The sequence below is a fragment of the Canis lupus genome, chromosome X (assembly GCF_048164855.1).
Source record: "Canis lupus baileyi chromosome X, mCanLup2.hap1, whole genome shotgun sequence".
NCBI lineage: Eukaryota > Metazoa > Chordata > Mammalia > Carnivora > Canidae > Canis > Canis lupus.
In genome coordinates this window covers 36,595,496-36,620,895 of record NC_132876.1, presented here as the reverse complement: position 1 = coordinate 36,620,895, position 25,400 = coordinate 36,595,496, and the positions used below count along the sequence as shown (strand labels likewise).

The following is a 25,400-nucleotide window of genomic DNA, read 5'->3' as shown; positions in this document are numbered from 1 at the left end:
TATTTATTCATGATAGACACGAGAGAGAGACAGAGAGAGAGAGAGGCAGAGACACAGGCAGAGGGAGAAGCAGGCTCCATGCAGGGAGCCCGACTCGGGACTCAATCCCGGGACTCCAGGATCACACCCTGGGCGGAAGACAGGCGCTGAACCGCTGAGCCACCCAGGGATCCCCATGATAGGAGCTTCTTAAAGGAATTCTTACTCAAACCATCATTGTGAACATTAAGATTAAAAACATGTATTATATTTATATGTTAATAGTGCATTGTTCTCATGGGACTATAAAACCTAAAGATGCAAACATGTTAAAAACCTACAGATGCCTGAGTGGCTCACTGGGTTGGGTGTCAACTCTTGATTTTGGCTGGGGCCACGATCTCAGGGTTGTGGGATCAAGCCTCCGGTGAGGGCCTGTGCTGGGCATGGAGCCTGCTGAGGATTCTCTCTGTGTCTCTCTCTGCCCCTCCTTCACTCTATAAAAGAAAAAAAAAAACCAAAATCTTACAGAAAAGGCCCGTCAATTCTGAAAGCATGTGCTTCTATAGTAAACCATCATGATTAGTTGGATACCACTTTTCTCTTGACTAACACTATCAGTTTTACCATCCTGAGATGGTACTATAATCCAGCCTAATATAAGGAGAATAAAGCTGACAAGAGAGTGTATTTGTGCTGAACCTGCTGCTAAAGAGCTATTTATAAAAAATAATTTCTCAAAAAAAAAAGAAAGAAGAAAGAAAGAAAGAAAGAAAGAGAAAGAAAGAAAGAAAGAAGAGGAAAGAAAGAAAGAAAGAAAGAAAGAAAGAAAGAAAGAAAGAAAGAAAGAAAGAAAGAAAGAAAGAAAGAAAGAAAGAAAGAAAGAAATTCTCCTTTTGGGAGATCCGTGGGTGGCTCAGCGGTTTGGCGCCTGCCTTCGGCCCAGGGCATGATCCTGGAGTCCCGGGATCAAGTCCCACGTCGGGGTCCTTGCATGGAGCCTGCTTCTCCCTCTGCCTGTGTCTCTGCCTCTCTGTCTGTCTGTCTGTCTCTCTCTCTGTGTCTCATGAATAAATGAATAAAATCTTTAAAAAAAAGAAAGAATTCCTCCTTTCGACAAATCATTTATCTCCACTCTGTAGTTCAAGACTTAAGTGAGTGACTTCATTTCTTTCCCTACACATGAAAATTCTCAGTGTGTTTGGGTATCCTTCTCATTTGAATATCATGGAAACCTTACAAATTTCAATTCTAGTCTGATGCAAAAACAGTCTTTCCAATTTCAACTTTGCCCCCTTTTTTCAAGGTAAGACTATTTAGATACATCCATTATAACCATTTCTGACTGATTTGTCTCTCAATCTTTGAAGATAAACTTAAAAAATCTAGGGAAAATAAATTTTTATTGTGAGTTATTTCATTAAGAATATATTGTATTAGAAAAAAAGAATATATTGTATTAGAATTGCATATTAGGAAAGTAATCAATGTGAACTAAAATAGCTGGGTAACTAATCATGTTACTCTGAACATAATTTTAAAATAATCAGATAATTCCATTGACTAATTTGAGAAAATGCACTTACTCATTAAGTCAACATACCTCTTCATTTTAATATCAGCCAATCATTTAGCTTTTCAAAGAGCAATTTCACATTTATCAGCTTTTTGGCCTCACACTAGATTAAGCAAAGGCACAGAAGGACTGAGTAAGTTGCCCAAAGTTATGAAGTTAAGAAGCAAAAGTTGGACTCATCTTTCCATCTTTGGATCCCAAAATTCTACCCTCATTCAAATGTAACATACTTAGGTCTTCCTCTAATAACAATTAAAGCCAGTTTATCCCTGTATATATGCATTTAATCCTAAAAGTTTAGAAACATAATGCTCTCAAACGGTGAGTTGGGTGAGTTGTCTGACTCAAAAATTTTAGTATTATTCAGCATCATATATAATGGACAAAAGACTTTCTGTGGGTACTTAACTATGTGACCTAGACAGAGAAGGCATTATTTGGCAAATTCAACTATAATTGAATATTTCATTGCTTCAAAGGAATCTCTGCTTTCAAAGCAACTGGCACCATGCATCAGTTTTAGCAAGATCAAAGGCAGTGTTATCTTGTGAATCGCTTGGGTTAATCCGGGTGAGCCAAAGCTAAAAGCTATGATCTCTTGTTATTTAAAACCTCCCTAGTGGAGTTTAGCTTTGCCTACAATTGCATCAGTTATACTAAATTCGCAAACTGTATTAAAATAATAATCTAGGACTATTCTTTGGTGGGATTATCTCCATGCTACTTGTCTGAATACATAAACTAGCATGTTTTCCAACAGAAAAAAATTTGACGCCTTTACATTTTTACTCTAGTCATGGAAGTGTTACTTGTATCTAAAAATCACTTTGTTCCTCTGCTATTGTTTGGGTAAATTACATGATCAAGAAAGCAACTGTGAGATTTAACAAAGTTTTGCATAAACAACTTATGTTTGAGAATAGTCCTGCCAGCATATTCCTGCCAGAGTTAGTCCCTGGAATAGTATGCATAACACAACCATGTGGGGCTTCCAGACGAGGAATTAATACAGATTTAAGAACAACAATTTTCTTTCCCTTTCTTCCTCCTGTTTCCTTCCTCTTTCTCTCTCCTTCACCCCTTCTTTTTTTCCTTCACTTTCTCCTCTCCTTCTTCTGCTCCTTCTTTCTTCCTTCCTTTACCCTGACTTCCTTTTTGGAATATATGAAGAGCCAGGTGTTAAGGAATGCATTCCGACATAGTATTCTACTGCATTTAATTTTGTAGTCTATGACATTTCCTCCTTCTCTTTCACTTTAAAGGGAGGGTATGAGACATCAGGATTAAAGTCATGCATAAACTAGTGAGACTTTCATCATCCGTGACTCTTTAGAGGCCCTTTGCTCTCCATAAAGCTCAGCATCAGAGGACTGGAAAGAGAATAGGAGATTTGCTTCTAATCTTGGCACTGACAACAATTAACATAAGGGCACTGGACACTGGACAGGTCATTTATCTCTTCTGGATCAGTTTCCTCAACTGTCAAAACAGGAAGTTGGGTGGTCTTCAAGTGGCCCCTTTGAAGACCTTCCCTGAGAGTATACTCAGTAGGCACAGATAATGATGATTTAGAGAATTTTATGGTTTCTTACAGAAATCAAAGAACTATTGTAAGGTTAGTGGTACAGAGTAAATGAGTGTAGACCCTGGAGTGAATAATTCTGAAACTGAATCCTGCTCTACCATTTACTGTGTTTGGTATTTTAACATCTCAATTTGTTTTTCAGTCTGCTATCACACTGTTGCCATGGTAACAATTACATGAGACAAAGTATATAAAGCATTTCCCACAGTGTTTGACATATAATAATAAATTAAAACATGAAAACAATTATTATGCATCCCCTTCTTATACTTTTTCATATTGTAAAGTTTCTATAGGTATTACTCAATCAATAAGATTCTTTATTCTCCTCTCGACTTTATCTTAGGGTGACAGATGGTAACTTAAGATAGACACTTCCCAGGGCATACCACAGTAACAGATTCGGTGGCATGAACCTTATAAAGTCATATTAACAGCTTCTCTACTGTCGGATGCAAAGTATCTTGCCAAAAGGTACGTGGGAAGCTGATTAATAAGTTTCCACAAATATTGGCATGAGCTGGGTACTTGTTTCATGAATGCAACTTCTCAGTTTTTGGCAAGTTAATTGCAGTGACCATTTAGAATAATTTCTGGCATTCTCTGAGTAGCAGGTGTTTTGTGGTCTGCAGAATTTTTCAAACCTATATATGAGTGTCATAATAAGATCAGCTGTGGAGACAGTATACTGCCAACACTTCTATCTTTGGCTTTCATTGTTTTTAGCTGCTTCTCTCTACAGATGGTTTAAATTTGGACCAAAATATTTTAGTAAGTTAAAATAAGATTTAAAATTCAAGGAATCCTTTTTACAATACAAGCAATGCAGTAACAACTGATTTTATTTCAGAACCCCCGATACCAGCAGATGGTGGGAAGAAAAAGTTTGAGTAGAGAACAGTAGTGAATATATAATCACAAATATGTTAGTAACCTTAAGGATCAAGGTAATTTGCCAAAAGTAGCTTGCATAACCTCTATTCTTTTACTCACAGAAGAGATGAGTAAAATCTTGAAAACACTTAAAAATTATAGATTTGTTTTACCATAAATTCTTAACCAAGAAATAATTAATAATCAGTGGAAAGAACAAGAATGGAACCTCTACATGGGCAGGGGGCTTTGCTTTATTTCCTGGTGTATCCTGTCAGAAAGGGGAAATTTTTTCCCTACCTCTTGGTTCTTTAGTTGTTCTGATACCGAATTAACATAAGACAGATGAACAGGGGGAAAAACCAATTTAATTTGATACTTATGGGTGCCCCAAAGATATGAGACCCATTGACAGGCTGTTGAGGCATGTGTGCAGTCTTGAGCTAAAGAGAAAGAGGTTGGAGTTTAGGACTTCAAAGCAGAGGAAGACAATTCACAAGGAAATGGGAGGAACAAATGTTTGGTAAACAAATGTTTGCCTGCCATGTGGAAAAGTCTTCCTGATGTACACACAAAGTTATCTTTGGTGATAGCTGTCTTCCTGGTGGTACAGGCTCCTTATCTACGTTTTTTTAGACAGTTACGTGGGAGATAAAAAACTCTGCTTGAGTCTGTGGGACCTTCATTGCCTTCAACTCAAAATAATCCACACAGCAAAGTGGCATATTCTGAGGTGGCCTGTCCTGAACTGAACCCCATCAATCCCAAGTGGCTAGACTATCGCCCAGCACATAGTAGGCATTAAATAAATGAGTTAAATAAATGAGCAATGTCCTGATGAACACATAAACTCTTTGCTTATATTGTCTTCCTAACTGCTTAAAACAAAATTCCCAAGATAATCTTTTGGGATCTTGAGTTTGCAATTTCCTAGGAAAAACTGCTTAACCTCTTTGAACCTAGCAATTTCTTTTTCTCATAAAATGAGTTGTGGAACTTCTATTAGGCAAACCTAATTATCATAGTGCCTGGCACATAGTACATGGTCATTAAATGTTTGTAGATTTTGCTTTATTAGCACTGTACCTGCACTTTGAAAAAATAAGGCTCTATAACTTTAACCTAGAAATTATTGTTTATAAAATAAGAAAATAGGACTTCTTGGGACAGTTATTTATTTATTTATTATTTTTTAAAAAGATTTTTTAAAATGTATTTATTTGAGAGAGAGTGAAAGAGTGAGAGGACTGAAGGAGAGGGAGAGGAAGAAGCAGACTCCCTGCTAAGCAGGGAGCCCAATGCAAGGCTCCATCCCAGGACCCTGAGATCCATGACCTGAGTCGAAGGCAGACGCTTAACCAGCTGAGCCACCCAGGTGCCCCTTGGGACAGTTTTTTAAATGTAACAATAGAAGTAATAGTATCCCCTATGATTTACTACTTAAAAACAAATGTTCAAGTTGAGGCATATAATGTATTTTTGTTAAACAAATGCATGATTCAGTCAGCATCATATGCAGTTTGGAAAAGTAAAGCATTATTTAAATGCCATTTCTGTGATGTCATGAAATATTGAGTGTCTAAAATGAGAGAAAAGAATAAAATACTCTTGTTAAACCTATTTCCACCATAATTTAGAAGTTCTATAAAATCACATGTGAGGCAAAGGTGGCACACCATACCTCAGTGGTTATTTGCACCAAGCATATTTTCCTTGGTGGAAATTTGATGAGTGAACAGAAGTTTCCAATAAGAAATAAATACATTTTAATTAATGTAAATTTTCAATATATTTAGTCATTGATATTGAAAATTATGCCCTGTCATGCATGATGGAACCAATTTTGGATTCACAACTACTAGAAAAAATCATAACAAATTTACATACTATAGTATGCAGACTGCTTGTGTAACTGTCAGAAAACCTTATTTATGGCCACTTTCCTCTAAAGGATCACATTGTTGCCCTGCAAGATTTTTTCCTTCAGGATTTTATTTTTAAGTAATCTCTATCCCCAACGTGGGGCTCAAATTCACAACCCCCAGATCAAGAGTTGCACACTCTACCGACTGAGCCAGCCAGGTCCCCCGCCCTGCAATATTTATAAGACCTTTGCCAAATTAGAGCTATGCCTTATATTTAGTGAATCACCATTATTTCACCCCTTTGAAAGCTTAGATAAGAGAGCTCAAGCTGTTCTAAGCTGTGTTAAGTGGGAGGGTGGTACTGACTGAGAGACTTTAACGGATTGGTGTTGGAAATATGATTTACCTAAGGACTATTTTTCTCAGAATGCATTATCCTAACACCCACTGGGAAGAAAGTCATCAAAGAAGAAAGATACCCATATAATTCTATAGTATCTAGAAAGATTAATTTTTTCTAGGGAAAATACATCATGCTCATCATTTTCGCAGACGGTTAAAATAATATTTTGCATTTTGTTTTTGTTTTTAACAACTGGAGCAGTAGCACATTAAGGTGCCAAAAAGAAAAACTGGATTGGCCATAAAATAATGAAGTCAGTCATCTTTGAGAAAAGTAAATATTTTTCATGCCATATAACCTGAGAACATATATCTCATTTCTAGTTATAATTTCCTTTGAAAAACTTTCATACACAGTCATAGAGACAACAGTACAATGATCCTCCATATGCCATCAACCAGATTTATTTATTAAGATTTTGCAATGCTTGATTCATCTATCCCATTCTTTTTCTCTCCTCCTTTCTTTGTTGAATTATTTTGAAGCATTTTGCATTACTTCAGTATGCATTTCTAAAACCGTTGGTATTTCTTACATGATCATGATGCAATTACCACACCTAACAATTTTAAGAATAATCCCTTGATGCTACACTATTTTAGTCCATATTCACATTTTCTCTATTGTCTCAGAAATACCTTGTTATTGTTTTTTTCTTTTTTCTTTTTTTTAGAGAGGGGAAAAGAGAGATAGAGAGCAGGGAGGGTCAGAGGGAGAGAGAGAAACCTTCCCAGTGCAGAGTGGGACGTGGGGCTTAATCCCACAATCCCAAGATCACAAACTGAGCTGAAATCAATGAGATACCACCTCATACCAGTGAGAATGGTGAAAATTAACAAGATAGGAAGCAACAAATGTTGGAGAGGATGTGGAGAAAGGGGAACCCTCTTGCATTGTTGGTGGGAATGTGAACTGGTACAGCCACTCTGGAAAACTGTGTGGAGGTTCCTCAAGGAGTTAAAAATAGACCTGCCCTATGACCCAGCAATTGCACTGTTGGGAATTTACCCCAAAGATACAGATGCAGTGAAACACCAGAACACCTGCACCCCAATGTTTATACAGCAATGTCCACAATAGCCAAACTGTGGAAGGAGCCTCGGTCGACAGATGAACAGATAAAGAAGATGTGGTCTACATATACCATGGAATATTATTCAACCATTAGAAAGGACAAATACCCACCATTTTATTCAACGTGGATGGAACTGGAGGGTATTATGCTGAGTGAAGTAAGTCAATCAGAGAAGGACAAACATACGGTTTCATTTATTCGGGGAATATAAAAAATAGTGAAAGGGAATAAAGGGGAAAGGAGGGAAAATGAGTGGGAAATATCAGTGAGGGTGACAGAACACGAGAGACTCCTAACTCTGCGAAATGAACAAGAGGTGGTGGAAAGGGAGGTGGGCTGGGGGGTGGGGGTGACTGGGTGATGGGCACTGAGGGGGGCACTTGACGGGATGAGCACTGGGTGTTATGCTATGTTGGCAAATTGAACTCAAATAAAAAATTTTTTAAAAATCAAGAGTCAGACGTTCAACCAACTGAGCCACCCAGACGTCCCTAATGACTTTCTTCTGTAATTTATATTACGGTATGAATCTATGTGATAGAAAATGATGTGCCTATTGCACACAAGTGGGTAGAACTATCGTGACTGCCTATATATATAATCTTACAGTGAAATGTGAAAAATCGGTTTTGCTGTTATGAAGCATATGCTTTTCACAAAGGACTTTTTTCCGATTTGCAGTGATCAATATTTTGTTGATTTTTAATATTAGGGGAGTTAATTCTCCTGCTTGGAAAATATGAATGAAAACATTCATCTACTCAAAAGGACTTTGCGTCATCATGAAATGATTTGAGTTTATGAAATGATGGTTCTTTGGAGGATGATAATAGTAAGATGTATACTCATAGCACTTTTCTTTTCATCCTCCTCCCCCAATACACACAGGTACACACACACACACACACACACACACACACACACACACTTTGAAATCATGAACCAAAGTATTTGAAGATTTATGTTGGTTTGAAGTTCCTGACAGATTCTATTTTGTAAGCTGAATCCCACAGGAGGTACTCTGGAAGGGTAATTAGCAGAATTCTTCATGCATCTAGTTTGGAAAAAAAAAGTGAAAACATTACATGTCATTTGTGGTCTGATATTTTAGCTTTAATATCATTGAGAGGAGTTATAAAATAGGCAGATCTATTTCTTTAAATATTGACACCATCTGGTATAAAGTTCACAGAACTGGTGCAAAAAAATAGTACTTCCAAAGTTGCCAAATTGAAGTACTATTTTTCTCTGAAAAATAAATAAAGAGTACATAAAAGAGTAAATAGGTATTAATTGAGAATTAAAGCTCTAAAGCAGAAGTCAAGCTTTTGATAGCCACAAATCTGATCACTACTTCCTAACTTCACTTTTCTGTGTTCTAGGCATAAGATTTTTTAAAAGCAGAAAATTACAATTAAATATTTTTGTACTAAATTTGTTATGAGTCTGTGTAGTCTCCTGACTCTTGAGGATAAGACATGCATTTCAGATTCATTTAAGGAAGTAGGAAGAAGAAATGGGATCTCAGAATGCATGCACATAAATTTGTAGGCTATGCAGCTGCGTTATGAGAATACTCAAGTTAAAAATCACATTCACACTCTGTTCAAATCAAGACACTGTGAGTGAGCGTCATGTCTTACATTTAATTGGCAATAACAAGTAGTAGAAACGAATTGTAATGAAACTCAGCTATTTAGAAGCATCTTTTTTTTAAGGTTTTATCTATTTATTTGAGAGAGAGAGCAAGACAGTGCTAGAGGAAGCACAAGCAGGGGAAGGGGCAGGAGAGGAGGAGGATAAAGCATCTTATTTGTAAAATAGCATAAAACAATGTGAAACTTTTATGAAAAACAACTGAATCTCAGCATTTCAGAGCAGGAAGAGATAGAGATTGTCTATTGTAACAAACTGAGGCCCAAATTGGTCCAGTGACTTATTCTAAGTCATACATCAAACAAGTCAGGGCTAGAACCTGTGTCTCCAATATCCTAACCTACTCTTCTATGCTATACTATATATATTTAACAATTAAGGTACTAAGTGATACTAGAATGAATTCTGTATTATATAAATCATTACTAATACAATTAATTTTGATTTTGACCCAATATTCTGTATTTGTAATAGATTTTAATTTCACGGTATAAATCTGTGATTTACAAGACTGGCTGTATTTTGGTGATTTATATGTACTGTATGATAAGTTGTAAAGCAAAAGTAAGACGTACTTTTTTTTTAATGGAACAGCAAAACCATAAATAGACTGATCCTTCCACTTCAAAGTGGATTTTTGTTTGTTTGTTTCTCTCGCTTTATCTAGGTGATTCTGGAGCTGTGAAATGAAGAGCTGTTGGAAAGAGGAGGAGTTAAGAGTTCATTCGGCTGTCCAGATGTATCCAAGTACCCTGTTATTTGGCAATAAATACATCTGGGCAACTGATTGAACTTTTCGCTTTTCACGACTCTACTGGAACCTCTACAGCCAGAAGAAGGGTTTGCTATATAGCCAAAAGTTTATTATCTCTTAACCTAATGAAATAAAAAGTGGGAGTCGCTTATGGGGGAGGAGACACCAATGTAAAAGTAAGTGGGAACACATTTTAGTTTGCAGCTGAATGGAATTTTAAGTATCTAAGCAGGAAGATGAAGTGCTGTCCCCCACTCCTTACCCCCCAGGCCTACAAAATTAAAATCAAACCAACAGAAAAATTTAAACTGTTCCTACCAGAGGCACCCATTATGCGCTTAACTTATTACTATAAAAGAACTGTATTTTTTATTGTGATTGAGAATAACCAATAAAATGCTAATATTATTACTGTGGCATATAAATATTTCAATATCTAACCTCAAGCTATGGCTACATACATAGGTCTATCTAAAGTAATTTCCCCTGGTCTCTCTTTATCCCATTGTGCTATTTCATTTTACCCGTAGCAATCATTACTATCTTGAATTTATCCTACTTGTTGATGTAAATGTTTATTATCTGTATCTCCTGCAAGAATGCAAGCTCCATGAGAGCAGGGACCCTGTCTACCTTGTTTGCTATGACACAGTTTCCAGCCTTGTAAAGCAGGTCTCCAAAGCAGAGATTTGGCATGTGGTTTGCTCTGTGAGCTCTGCTGTTTAAAAGCCTTTGGTTTACTCTGCTACGTGGATACTTATTCTGGCTGAGACTATTCAGGGATATTTCGGCTACCACCTATGGAGAAAGCAACTTCAAATACTGGGCACTCTGCCTACCAAGAGAGATTCTCTCAATATCTGTTACTATTATCATGGAATGATTTTGGTAGCTATTTTCACCCTTTCGACTTAGAAGCAGTTCTGTTGTTGTTAAAGTGTTATTTTAGGTAAACGGAATAGGTCTAGCTGTGAAAAACCTAGGATCTTCTATGCTGTATATTATAGGAGTTAAGTATCTTGTTAAGTCTCGCTAAATTTAACAGTAATCACTCATAAAATATGCAAAACATGAGCAGAAGCATTTGGTAAATACAAATAAGGAGAAAATATTTCATGTTTCCTTTTAATTCCAAGTACAAGAGGAACAGTTAAATTTGTTTAAACAATCACTTGCATTATCTCGAGGGGGTGAGAACAGAGCATGACACTAGACCTTCATTCAAATAGAATAATTACCTTATTACCAGATCTAATGACATGTCCAAGACAGACCCCAGAGTCTTGTCCAGTTAATGCCCCCTTGCCCTGCACTTTCAAAAGAATCTCGGTTTGGAGAGGAAATTATAAAAATCACCCAGCATATTTAATTGCATATTCAGATCCATTAGATTTCTCTACGGCACCTTATGAGGACGTCTCCAGTTCTGAATCTGAATCACTGCGTTCTTGGGCAAGCCAAAGAAAAGATGCAACAAACAAGTTGCTAGTACTGCATCATCCTGTAGATCTGTACTCTGACTTAGTAAGAAACTAATCATTCCCATCGAAATCTCTGAGCTTGAGGCTTTTTGCCTAATATAAAATATGATTTTCTGGGAAGCAGATTGCTAAACATTGGAAGGTCATGAAATTGCCTCTTCTGGAGGTTCTTCTAAAGAACATCAATTATCACATTTCTTGAAGTGGCTTAAGTATAGACCTGCCTGAAGGCAGAGGACTAGGTTATTTGATCACTCATAATTTTTCAGCCCTAGTTTTATGAATTCATAATTGTGGACTAAATTAAGACCTTACACTTGAAGATAGAAGATTTGAATTCATTTAACATGAAGTCAAATAAATTTCTAAATTAGCTTAACATGCTTGAATATCCTGTGTTGACTGGTAGAAGAGCAGTCTTTAATTGCATTGATTATAATAACTGGATAACATAGTAACTTTTTATTAACATCATAAATAGCTATTATCTGATTTATCTAGAGTTGGCAAAGGTGAATTTTTAGTATGACAATGATATGGTTTATTAGAAAATCCCTATAGTGCATTGAAGTTGAAAGGAAAATTTCTACAATATTCATTAGTTCTAAGGATAGTTTTTGAATTAAAAGACTTCCCTCCAAAATGTAAATCTGTGCCACATTAACATAGTCTTCTGAGGAGAAATATGAACATCTGTGACTAATTCACTTTTGATCTAGTAGCTGCTGAAAGCTTAGTGGCTATCGGAACCAGAAGGATAAGTTTTGAATTATGACTACATAATTTCTGAATAACAGAAACTGTCAAAAATTAAACCTCTGTGTTTATTATTCATTATAAAATCCTCAAATGCTTTTTTATAAAAAGTCAGACAAGAATGTTCTCAGTTGATTGCCTCTTCTATAATTTTTAGAACATTCAGTGTCAGATTTAATCTTCTCAGTAGGAGAGAAAATAATCTGCTTCATCGTCGTAATCAGTTCATGGAATTTCCAGAAATTCAATGTAAACTATGTTTTTTTTTTAGAGGATAATATATTACTCCCAAATTTTGTTGAAGCATCAGGTAGAAACACTGGCACTTTCTTATTATTTTTATCAGTATTATGTTCGACCAAGTCTGGAAAAGAATGACAAGGAAACAGTTTGACGATTGGAAATGTGATTGAAATGTGACCAATCTTTCTTCAGTGTCAAAGGGTAGGAAAGGTGATAGTAAAAATGAATCATAAATGGTTAGCTTTAAAAGATGCAAGGAAATGTCTGGGATTTTTTATAAAGTCGTAGACTTCTGTCCTCTCCAAACATAATTTGGAAAAAAAACAGCTCTTTCTTATTCTTAGGGTCTTTTCATTTCACACCTTAAATCTCTTCAAGTCTCTCCATTTCCCTGCCCTTGCATCAATCAAGTACCCAGCACGTGGCTAAGGAATGTGGGAGTTACACAGAAAGTACATTTATATGGCTCCTCCTCTCAAAAATTTGTCTTTACTACACATTTAGCACGCACCTGCCCCTACTGCTATGGACAAAATCCTGTGAACATATTCCCTTTCCTCACCAACCATCTCCTCTCTTCTGGCTGGTCCTCTTCTCTCCCCCTTCAACCAAGTACATTCTAGATCTTTTCTACGACTGAATTGAAATGGTGCTAAGGTCACCAGCAATCTTCTTGTAGACAAATTGCATAGTGTGGACTCTGTTCCTTCTCAAAACAGTCTCCCTTTTTTTTTTTTTTTTTTTTTTTTGCCTATTCTTTCCATTTCCATTTGCTACCTTCCTTCATTTTTGCTGGCTCCAATTTAATGTCTACTCTCTACTGGTTTAACACTGACTCTTAAACCTAATCCCCAGCTATGACTTTATACTAGAGTCCAGAGTTTGCCTTGTTTGTATCTCCCAGTACAACTATGTGGATGCTCTTTTATAAACTAAATTTAAAATGTGTAAGACTGAGGTAACATGCATAATTGATTTCCCTTTCTCATCTTTGTAGTCTTTCACAGATTAATTGAATATACAGTATTCTATAGACCACAAGGATGGCCATAGATCTCTCACTACTTTGATGGCAAGTAGGCATGAGAAAGTAAGTGTCCCTTAAAGAGAGCACAGCACTGTTTTTCCAAGTGAACCATCAAATTATTGTCCAATGAATGTAGGAAGTGTAGCATCACTAAATTCATGCCCATGCAAAACTCTTAAAATGCCACCAAGAAGTTAAAATAGGGTCTGTGTACTGAAGAAATCTCAGGTTCCATCACAGTCATTCCTAATATCTAGAGCTAAATAGGCATCACACCAATTAGCTCTGAAATTAACAAATTTCCAAGTCTAGCCTGAGGGCCGTGTGGGAAGAGTCAAAAGTAGCTTTGCCCTTTTAATTCATGCCAGCCTTTCTTCCTCACAGTGGTTTCACTTTTTTTCATTATTTTTTTTTTCATTTCCATGATGGTTATTGATAATGGTTTTAGGTATTCCTGAGGGATACTGATTTTGATAGTTTGAAATTAATTTCTGAACATACACTGGAGACCTTACTTTGGCTCAATTGTCTTCAAGTACTCACACTAATTTTGAAAATATATATTATATGACACATGACATATGTTGACATATGAGAATAGATTTCATAAGCATCAATTAAATATAATGCTCAGGGTATGGATCTTGCTTACCTAAAATCGTACTATTGAAAACTATACGAAAACTACTATTTGTCCCTCTTTTTGCCTTAGCAAATGTAGTTACAGTTATTGATGTTTGAAGATTTTACAGAGCTTTAGAGAGAACAAAACAACTTACAATTGGGACGCCTGGGTGGCTCAGTGGTTTAGTGCCTGCTTTCGGGCCAGGGCGTGATCCTCGAGTCCCAGGATCAAGTCCGACATTGAGTCCCACACTGGGCTCCCTGCATGGAGCCTGCTTCTAAGGAGAACCCTCTACCTAGGTCTCTGCCTCTCTCTCTTTGTGTCTCTCATGAATAAATAAATAAAAACTTTTAAAAAACAGCTTATGATTTGTGTTGCAGAAATAAGAGATTAGTCTGAATATGTATTTAGTGATCTTGAACTTATTTCTGTGATTTAACCTGTGATTTTCTCTTAATGCTTGATATAGTAAATTGATTTCAGGTTAATCAATCTTCTTCTCTACATAAAATCATATATATGTGTGTGTATATGCACATATATATGATATACATGTATATGTATACATATATACACACATATACACACATACACATATAAAGGTATATACACATATTCTTATAATACTTTTACATTGTTACATGACCAAACACAGTTTCTTTTTTTTTAAGATTTTATTTATTTATTCATGAGAGACACAGAGAGAGAGAGAGAGAGAGAGAGAGAAAGACAGAGACACAGGCAGAGGGAGAAGCAGGCTCCATGCAGGTAACCTGATGTGGGACTCCATCCCCGGTCTCCAGGATCAGGCCCTGGGCTCAAGGCAGCACTAAACCACTGAGCAACCCGGGCTGCCCCCAAACACAGTTTTTATGAGAACCATGTAAATTCTCATTTAAATGAATCATTCTATCAGTTATCCCATCAGTGATTTTTTTTTCTTAATTTTATAAAACACAAGTCTTCCCAAATTTGAGTATTTGAATTCCCAAGTATTCTTTTTCTGTCCATACAAGCATGAGAACTCTATTATGAAAGATTGGCAGAGTCTGAGAGGTTTGCAGGTCAGAGTGTTTAATTAGCATTGTTTTGTTATGGGGTTGTTTTGTTTCACTTATTTTTGTTTGTTTCTTTTAACGCATCTCATCCAAGGCTTTAAGAGGTCTTACAGAATTACTCACAGAACACTTCTCATTGCAAAACATCATCCCAGTGACTTAGCCCTTTGGGGAGTCATGTAATGTAGCATAATTTACTTTACATAATTCATATATAATTTATTCCTGTCTATCACATCCTATCTAAACTTTCACCACCAATCCAAGGGTATTTTCTATCAGGTTTAGTCAACTTTCAAAAAATGCAAATTTTAATAATATGGAAAGATATTATTCTGCCTTTAAGGTATTTTAGTTAATAAATTGGAGATCTATATACATAATATACTTTCGTGATTATTATTGCTCTCCTGGCTTAACAAAATTGGAACTTAGAAAAATAAATACTTGTTATTTAATTTTTCTGTTTATATTCCATAGGAAAATATACATGTAAGAAGATGACAAAGCTGATTAATTTTTGAAGAAAAACAGTATTTTGAGTAACAATAATAGGATTCTACCATGGCTGAGAAAAAAGATAATATAATGTGTTAATGACATGACTGTCATACCAACCTAGAGCAAACACAATTTCAATTGATTTGTTATAATCTGTTGGAAATGAACATATTTTCCTTTGAAGTTTTTAAATTACATTGATTTTTAGACACTTGAAAAGTAAAAATTAAAAAAAAATTTATATTTTTTAATATTGGGAAAAGAGAAGAATTTTGCTATTAGTTGATGGCTAAGAAGTCTTTCTGTACCATTTTTCTTCTGTTACTTTTTGCCAGAACCCCCAGGAGAAAAAGGCATTTATGCATTCATTGGCTGGTAGCATTTTATGGGATAAAAATGTTCTAATGATCTGGCAAATGTTACTCTATCTCTCACATAGAATATTTTGTTTCTGGATGCTGGAGGCCATACTTTTATGCATTAGTGTAGTGAAAGGGTTGGTTTTGAGGTAGATTTTTGTGTAGGTAACACTGATATAACTCACAACTGAGAGGTAAGGGACAAGAAGAGAGAATAAATTAAATTTGTAGCTTAAATGACTAGAATTATAGGACCATTAATGAAATGGGAAACATAGGGAACCGCAATTTGTTCCAGTAGAATTATATTTCCAAATTTCTAAGAGGAACTAGAAAACATTGGAAGAGATTATCCACACATGTTTATCACATTCCTTGAACATATTTTCAAATTAAAACAGATGACTGTTCAATGTTACTCCATGTTCTCAAGCTATTCAGGTCTCTTTCTCCTCCTCCCCCACTGCAACTACATTTTTCGCGTTGACAGCCCACTGCATACAAACCCAACATCACAATCCTGACTCTTGGAAGAACCTGTGATCCCAGAAAAGAATTCATTTAGATGTCTGGTGTGGGAAGAGAGTATAATCAAAACCATAAGATTGAAGATAGAGAAAACCAAGATAGAGAACAGAGAGGTTTACCCACTCTCTTCCCTGTTAGGAATCTCTAGGCAGAAAAAAAAGGAAAGGCTTCTACATTAATCACTAGAATTCACAGTGAGTATTCAGTGTCAGTGTAGAGAATGACAGTGACAAGTGCCACTCTGTGAAGGTGTTATTGCCACAAAGGAGCGCAGCAGAGATTCTCAGCAAATTTGCATCCAGTCTACTCTTGAGCAACATTTTAGCATACTGAGTATAGTGAGTGCTAAGTGGTAAATAATTGGCTAAGGAGACATTTGGTGGGGTTTTGCAATGCAAAAAATAACTCCTTGAATAATTGAAGGTATTCACTCTGAAATTCTTTGATAAGTTGTTTGGAGAGTTTTCATGTTTCCTTCCTGTACCTTTAAGATGCATCGTTCTTTATTTTAATCAATACAAGAAATTAAGGTTTTTGTTTTCGTCATCTAGTACAACTGACGTTTTATTTGCATTTTTAGCATTATTCCATGTGCCAACTGTAACGTATTATCTGTTGTATACTAACAAGCTGGTACATAGGGTGATTGCTATATTTAATATAGTAAACTTGATTAACTCATTTATTTTCATATAAAGTTGGTGCTGCCCTCTGGAGAATATTGTTAGTCAATGCAAAAGTATAGAACTCTGTTAATGTAAATTGCTTCACTTTGAAGAAAATAAATTAGAAATATTATACAAAATATGTTCACTTAATAGAAATATTTACAACTTATTTTATTTTCCGTGTTCTTAGAAGATGAAACCTTTGTATTTTATACATGTTACTGAATTATTATATCACAAACTTTTCCCAAACGGTTTGTAAATCAAGAAGCTTATCTTCTTAATTTCGTTCCCAAAATACTGATTTGAAGCTATGTGTACTCTAAGAAGAGAAGGTTTAGTTGAAGTCCTGTATAAATAAAGTATGTACAAGAAATTTTAGAAAAACTAAAAAGAAAAAATGAAAAAAAACTAGGATGGTTGTATATTGGTAAATAAATGAAAAATATATTCTCTGCCATCTTTTATCACTTATATGATATAACGTGCTTACCTGTTTGCTAAATGCTGTACTGATTGCTTATCACTTAATAAATATATTTAAGGTTATTTAATTGGCTGTTATGCAAGTTATTTGGACTTTTGACTAATTTTCTTTTTCTTTTTTTTTCTCTCCCCAGAAAGGATGGAATCATGAATCCAATCTGTTAAATTTCCTCTTCTCAATTTTAAACTTTGGTTGCTTAACACCAAAGCAATCATGGTGAACCTGAGGAAAGCGGTGCATTCGTTCCTGTAAGGATGTTATTACTTATTATTTTTTAAAAGATAACTTTTTATGGTAGCTTGCTCAAAAAATGCTAAAAAAGTTTTTATATTATCATTCTGCTGTTTGCCTCAATTTGCATAAATGACTTGCACCCCACAGACTAATATTATGGTGTTCCCTGTTCAAAAATGAGTGTGGAAAAACCCCTATAACTTAGACTTCAATTAAACAGAACTGTTCATGTGTTAAAATAAATAATTAATATGGCAATAATATCCTAAATTCAAAAATAATTCCAACATTCATGACTGCTTTCTCCATGGCTAAAATGTAGAAATGAGAAAGGTTCTTTCCTTTCCTTCTTGCACAGACTAAACAGCCAAGAGCATAAAAGGTCTTTAGAAGTTTCTGATTTTATAAAGAATAGTTGAAGTTGCAAAAGAATAGGTCAGAAGTCAGGGAGTAGAAGTTGGGTGGTGTATCTCAACAGAGGAAAACAATGCCATCTTGTCAATGCCATCTTGATAAAATGACCCAGTAGTTAAGGTCAATAGAATGTCACATAAAGGTGATAAGAATTGGATTCAGGTACTGAGCAATCCGAAATGTAATCTAATCCAGGTATATCTTCTTTGTAACTTAATAAAATGTTGGGTTGGTTTCTTCCAGACCCACTCTGAGGAATGGGGCATGGAAAAAAAAGATGCAGCGCTCTGTACATTCTGATCAGTTACATTTGAGAAGCCCTGAATCACCTTGTTTCTACAGTCTCCTCTGTGATTCCTGTAAAAAAGCTCACCCAGGAAAAAGTTTATGGAGTAGTATAAAGTACACCAACACTGGATCGTTCGCAATATGCAATATGCTCCACTATAGCCCGTCTTGGATGTCATTATACATTGTGGGAATAATAATCTCGATGATGTGTGATTCCAAGAGAACAAGAACAGACAGGAAAAGGAAAGGATGAAGGGCAGAGAAGGGACACCTGGGTGGCTTAGTCAATTAAGCAACTGACCCTTAATTTTGGCTCAGGTCATGATCTCAGGGTCTTGGGATCCAGCCCTACATTGGATGGATGGTAATCCATCTCTTCTAAAAATGCCCTTGTCATATGCCTGCAAAAACACAGTACATTTAAAATGTACAGAGTTTTAAATCAACTTATCATTTTGTTTATCTCCTAAGAATATAAAATTATCTGTTCATTAAACATTTAGTAGCAATGAATAAATTGGTTGAATTGTTCAGAGAGAAATTGTGGGTTTTGTGTACATATTTTATGAGACTTCCGTGGGCTTAATAACAATTAATTTAGGCTTTAGGAGCAAGACTGAAATTATTCTTCTTTTGTAGAAGGACTGTATATATTCCACTGAGCATGTAAATATTAGTAGCTAGGTTAAATTATAATGTAGCCAATTCTTCATTACAAAACTATAGAAAATAGGATTGAACTTTAATAAAAATTGTGATGGCACTTTGCCCATAGAATACTTTGCCCATACTTTGCCCAATAGGAATTTATTAAATTCAATTGAGTTGAAACCAGGAAACTGAAGTAAATACTCTTTCAGTATCTTCTCAGTAACATGATTTTATAATTCACAATAGATATATTTAGATTCTATAAGCTTCCCCATTAGTTTAGTATTTGTCTCATGGACTCTCATGAAAATTAAAAGTATATCTGGCCAGCAGAGATAGCAAGATAACCACTTGAAGTGTTTCCCTACCCCATAATAAGACACTCAAATTTTAAAACTGATAATTGTCCAATAGAGTTTCATGTATTTTTTTACATATGATTTTATCCTGCATTCCTCTATCATTTTTAAAGATTTTAAAAATGTATTTATTAGAAAGAGCACGAGTGGTGGGGAGGCGCAAAGGGAGAGGAGCCCAACATGGGTCTTGATCCCAGGACCCTGAGATCATGACCTGAGCCAAAGGCAGTTTCTTAAGGGACTGAGCCACCCAGGCACCCCCTATCATTTTTAGAGAAATATAAAAGGACTTTGATGTTTTCACAACTTTCTTAGAAAATTGAAGCTGGAGGACTCCTGGTTGGTTCAGTCAGTTAAGTGTCTGCTCTTGGTTCAGGTAATGATCCCTGGGTCCTGGGATTGAGTTGCATAGGGCTCCCTACTCAGTTGGGAGTCTGTTTCTCCCTCTGCCCTTCCCCCACTCCTACACTCGCTGGCTCGTGCTCACAATCTCTTGTGAGCTTCTCCCTCTACCTATGTCTCCACCTCTCTCAGTGTGTCTCTCATGAATAAATAAAATATTTTAAGAAAAAGAAAATTGAAGTTGGATGCATATTCTGTTAGGACCTTATTCTCTAGGTTTAAGAATAAATATATTTGTGGTTCTATAACTGACAGTTGAAGATGCAACATTTTACTATGAGCATAAACTCTTGTGGGACTACCTGAGATAATCATCAGCTAATCTAAACCAGAAATTTTTTAAATGCCAGAAGGACACGTTTTTCATCGGGTAGGCCAGAAAAGACCTAGATTTAAAATTACTGTCTGAGCTTCATTTTGCATAAATAGATATCTTACTAAAATAAAATCAGAACTTAAATTCATCACCAATTGTGAAATACATGAGTCAGGATATAGTTATCATAAAATATCTTTGTTTAACTCTGAAGACAAAAAGAAGGTAAGCCCCAATATTCACTGAGGGCCTACTGTGACAAAGTTACAATTTTCAGGACTTTATATATATCATTTAGTTTTCCCAATAATCAATCACATGATAGAGATCATCCTTGCTGTACAGATAAAGAAATTGATGCTCTGAGAAGTTAAGTGACTGGTCAAAACATCATTGAATTCATGAAGTTAGGAAATTGACCATATGCTAAATGCAACAAATATAGTGACAAAATAATCAAAGCTGAGAGCAAATAACTTGCTTCTATTTATTTGGTCTTTTATTTTAATAATTTCTACTCACATTAGTCACAGATTACTTATGACATAGATTTTTTTAATCATATATTATTTTAGCTTATTTTTTATGTTCCAGGAAATAGAACTTACTGATTATTTGATAAAAACTACTATGTATGGCACCCTGTGCATGTTGCTTAGAATATCAGGTAACTTTGACGAATAAGGAAGTTATTTTAAGCAAAATGTCTAAAATATTAGTTTTCTATCTTTTGTAGAATGAGCATGTCAAAATATTTTCATGATTTCTTCATTATCTTAAAAGATAAAAAAGTATATTACCAAGATACTAAGAGAAATAATTTGTAAATACTACAGAAAGTTATTACAATATTTTACTCGAATTTTAAAATGCTAATAATTTTTCAGGACAAGTGTTCCAGTTTAAATTTAGAAAGTATAGTGTGTGTATGTATGTACATGTGTATAATATTATAAATACAATATCACTACAATAATCATAATCATCCAGTTTTACTACAGTAAATTCCTCTAATGATTGGTAATAAATGATGAATTATTCAAATCACACACATATTTTCGCTGCATAAAGGGAACATTTTTAGTTCAAAGAAAAAGTGAATAAGATCATGAAATAAAAGCATTTATAGGAGGAACTCAGACTCTGGATGTTATAATGTCATATGTTCAATCTCCCCAATTCCAGAAAAACTCTTACTTCAACAGTCTTGCAAAAAAAAAAAAATTATTCAGGACATATTCGTACAAGCAGAGAAAATTTCCTCCTTTACAAATAATAACAAGCTTTCAGAACCACTATGTATGGTATAGTTGCTGCTTAATATTTATAAAATAACTATTTATTGAACATAGACTACACAAAAAACAGTTATTCTTGGATTATAATCCTTGCTTTTAGGCAGGAAATGGTGAATATGCTTGTCTTTCTTATCTATTTTATTAATGAACATAAATGTTCATTTTGCTAGATACTTTAGGAACATACACTTAGAGAGGACACTTAATGTATGTAACCTTAATAAATCTCATATCTCCATGGGGGGAAGTTAATTTGGGATGTACAAAACATAACTATGACCACTTCTCTTACATTATTTTGCTACCTGGCCTGACATACCTACTAGTAGAGTCTACGAAAGTACCATCATGAGAAATGCACACTTTAATGACTTGAGAGATTTTGTATCCAGCACAGGAAAGGCAGCAAACCCACAGGAATTAATCATCACACAAATCAATCATTTTCTAGCCTAGAATAGGGCCCAGAAAACATAAGAAAGAAACAAGGAGAGGGTCAGATAGAAGGAAAATTTGTAGCACACATATTAACATGTATGGATCAACATAAAGTCACTTTGCAGCTGTGAGGAGGTAAGAAGAGTTCTAGAAAAAATGCATATGCACTATTGCCAAAACCCACTGTGCCTCTCCTAACATCTTGTCTGAAGTTTGTTTGATGACAACTTATTCTTTCTCAGCTTTGGATTAAAAAAGGAAATGGTCCAATTTTCTTGATCAGGGTACTGGATACTTAAAGGAAAATCTCCTTTCATTCTGTTGTCAGTTGTCTCAGAAGATACTTAGAAGAAATTAATATTTTAAGAATATAAAAATAGACCATTACAGCAAATCAAACAATACTGTGGTTTCATATTGCCTGTATAAAGTAACAGTCTAAAACATAGGCTTTGAAATCAGTGGGACCTGAATTTGGACCCTGACCTTGCCCCTTACTGGCTATGCTGCCTTGAGAAAATTACTTAACCTTTCTGAACTTCAGACTCCTCATTTGCATAATGGATATAAACCAATACTGACCTCATGAGGTTGTTGCACGTGATCAAATGAGATTATATTTATATATGTAATTTTATAATAGATATAATTTTTACTTTATATATATATATAAATAGATATATGTTTCCATAAACTAAATGCCTGACTCATAATAAGCACCCAATAAAAATATTCTTTGGGTAGAAAAAAGAAATATTGAGATTTAATTAAAGGAGTAGAAATCATGATGATGGTGATAAGGGTGGCTGAAGGAAAAGCAATTGTTTGGTATAAGCAACTAATTGGGTATAAGCCATATAATATGTACCTGATTTTTTTTTCTTAATTTTCAGTGTGCACCTAATTGGCCTACTGGTTTGGCAATGCGATATTTCTGTGAGCCCTGTTGCAGCTCTAGTAACTGACATTTTCAATACCTCCGATGGTGGACGCTTCAAATTCCCAGACGGGGTACAAAACTGGCCAGCACTTTCAATCGTCATCATCATAATCTTGACAATAGGTGGCAACATTCTCGTTATCATGGCAGTAAGCTTGGAAAAGAAACTGCACAATGCCACCAATTACTTCCTAATGTCCCTAGCCATTGCTGATATGCTAGTGGGACTACTTGTCATGCCACTGTCTCTGCTTGCAATTCTTTATGGTAAGTACAATTTTATTAGTTTTTTAATATCAGATTATATTCTAAATTTGTGTCAAGTATATAGTAAACACTCATAAAGTTCATCATTTTACTGACATCATTTGAAAAATGAAGAAAAAAGCAAATTGTGTGACAGAAGAATTGGATGTGTACATCATATTTATTAAATAAATCCATAACAGAGTCTTCAAAAAACAAAAATGACATTTTATAATACATTAAAATCATACACATATACTCTATTGCTCAGTCTCACTTATAAGCAATGACAGTTGCCTTAATGTACACAATGGGACCGTGATAGAAACATGTTCTCACATCTATGTTCTGGGCGGTACACATACCTAGTTTCATCTCTTAAACAAAGAAGGAAAGTGAGGTTCATCATCTTTAATAAATACATTTTAAGTAATCTTTTTAAATGTTGGCAGATTAAATGTTTGGTATGTGATAAGCACTAAATAACAGCTATTCTTCTTTATAGAGCCTACAACTGATGTTTTTGCTTGGTTTGATCACCCCCAAGGTGATGGGGTGGGTAACAAATTACTAATTATATAAGTGCAGGGTCACGTTATCACAATAAAATTTGGGCATTCAAATCAAATCTATTGATTTTAGAGAGGTTTTTCATTTTTTTTTCATTTTCTGCCATCCCTTTACTCTATGCCTTCCACATTTTATTTTTTTATTCAAGTGTAATTAGCATACAGTGTTGTATTAGTTTTAGATGTACAATATAATGATTCAACAATTCTATATATTTCTCAGTGTTCATCAAGATAATATCACTCTTACTCCTCTTCATCTATTTTATCCATCCCCTCACCACCTCCCCTCTGGCAAATACAAGCTTGTTCTCTGTATTTGAGTCTGTTTTTTAAAAAATTGTCCCTTTCTTTCTTTGTTTTGTTTAAGTTCCGCAAATGAGTGAAATCATATAGTATTTGACTTTCTCTGACTGACATCAATTAGCATTACACCCTCTAGGTCTATCCATATTGCTGCAAATTACAAGATTTCATTCTTTTTTTTTGCCTAAGTAATATTCCATAGTTTAAATATACCACACTTTCTTTTTTCAGTCATCTATCAGTGGGCACTTGGGTTGCTTCCAGTAATGCTGCAATAAACATAGGGATATAGATATAGATAGATGATAGATAGATAGATAGATAGATAGATAGATAGATAGATATAACATAGATATAACATAGATATAACATAGATGTATGTATAGTGTTTTCATTTAGTTTCAGTGTTTTCATTTTCTCTGGCTAAATACCCAGTAGTGGAATTACTGGACCATATGACAATTCTATTTCTAATTTTAAATATAAAGAGAAAATCCGGGACCCTTGGGTGGCTCAGCAGTTGAGCGCCTGCCTTCAGCCCAGGGCGTGATCCTGGAGTCCTGGGATCTAGTCCCACATCAGGCTCCCTGCATGAAGTCTGCTTCTCCCTCTGCCTGTGTCTCTGCCCTCCCCCCCGCCTCTCTCTCTGTGTGTGTCTCTCATGAATAAATAAATAGAATCTTAAAAAAAAAAAGAAAAAATCCTCAGGGATTTCAGGTAAAAATAAAGAATAATTTACAGGAGCAAGAGAATTCAGCTGACCTCACAATGAACAAAAATAAAGCAAAGCAATAGTGAAGCAATATTTCTCAAAAAGTTAATCATTTGTAAGACACTCCTTCAAAGGCAAATCTATAAAGAAAGAGAACAGATCACTAATTTCCAGAAATTGAAAGCAAGAGATAACTGAAAAGGGGTATTTATTTTGGTATATCTTGTGTGGTGGTTATTTCAAAATTTGAAAAACTATAAATTCTAGTGTGTAGTTTTTAAAGAGTGAATTTTACTGTATGTAAAGTATATCTTAAATTAAAAGGTAGAAAAACATACTCAAAGTTTGAAAAGAAGCTATTTACATCCAGACATGCTAGCTATCAAGACTATAAAAAGTTGAAATTCATTTTAAACTCAGATAATTTTTTTAAAAGATTTTATTTATTCATGAGAGACACACAGAGAGGCAGAGACACAGGCAGAGGAAGAAGCAGGCTCCATGCAGGGAGCCCAGTGTGGGACTTGATCCTGGGACTCCAGGATCATGCCCTGAGCCGAAGACAGATGCTCAACCTCTGAGCCACCCAGGCGTCTCTAAACTCAGAGAATTCTGAATCCATAAGCCCTTTGGAAGAAATTAAATAGTGGACGAGATTCAACTAACAAAGGAATGATTGGGAAAATTTCATCCAAAAGGCTGATGATGAACATTTAATATGGGTA

The 25,400-nt window shown here is 35.1% G+C and overlaps 1 protein-coding gene across 1 annotated transcript in view; it reads left to right on the top strand.

Moving 5' to 3' along the window:
• The window catches only part of HTR2C (5-hydroxytryptamine receptor 2C), a 302,228-nt gene that overhangs the window by 116,656 nt on the left and 160,172 nt on the right, over positions 1 to 25,400 (top strand). Inside the window, exons 3-4 of the mRNA XM_072815412.1 lie at positions 17,633 to 17,747; positions 22,796 to 23,109. Of these exons, the coding sequence (XP_072671513.1) occupies positions 17,713 to 17,747; positions 22,796 to 23,109 (349 nt within the window). The 5' untranslated portion in view covers positions 17,633 to 17,712. The remainder of the gene's footprint in view (positions 1 to 17,632; positions 17,748 to 22,795; positions 23,110 to 25,400) is intronic.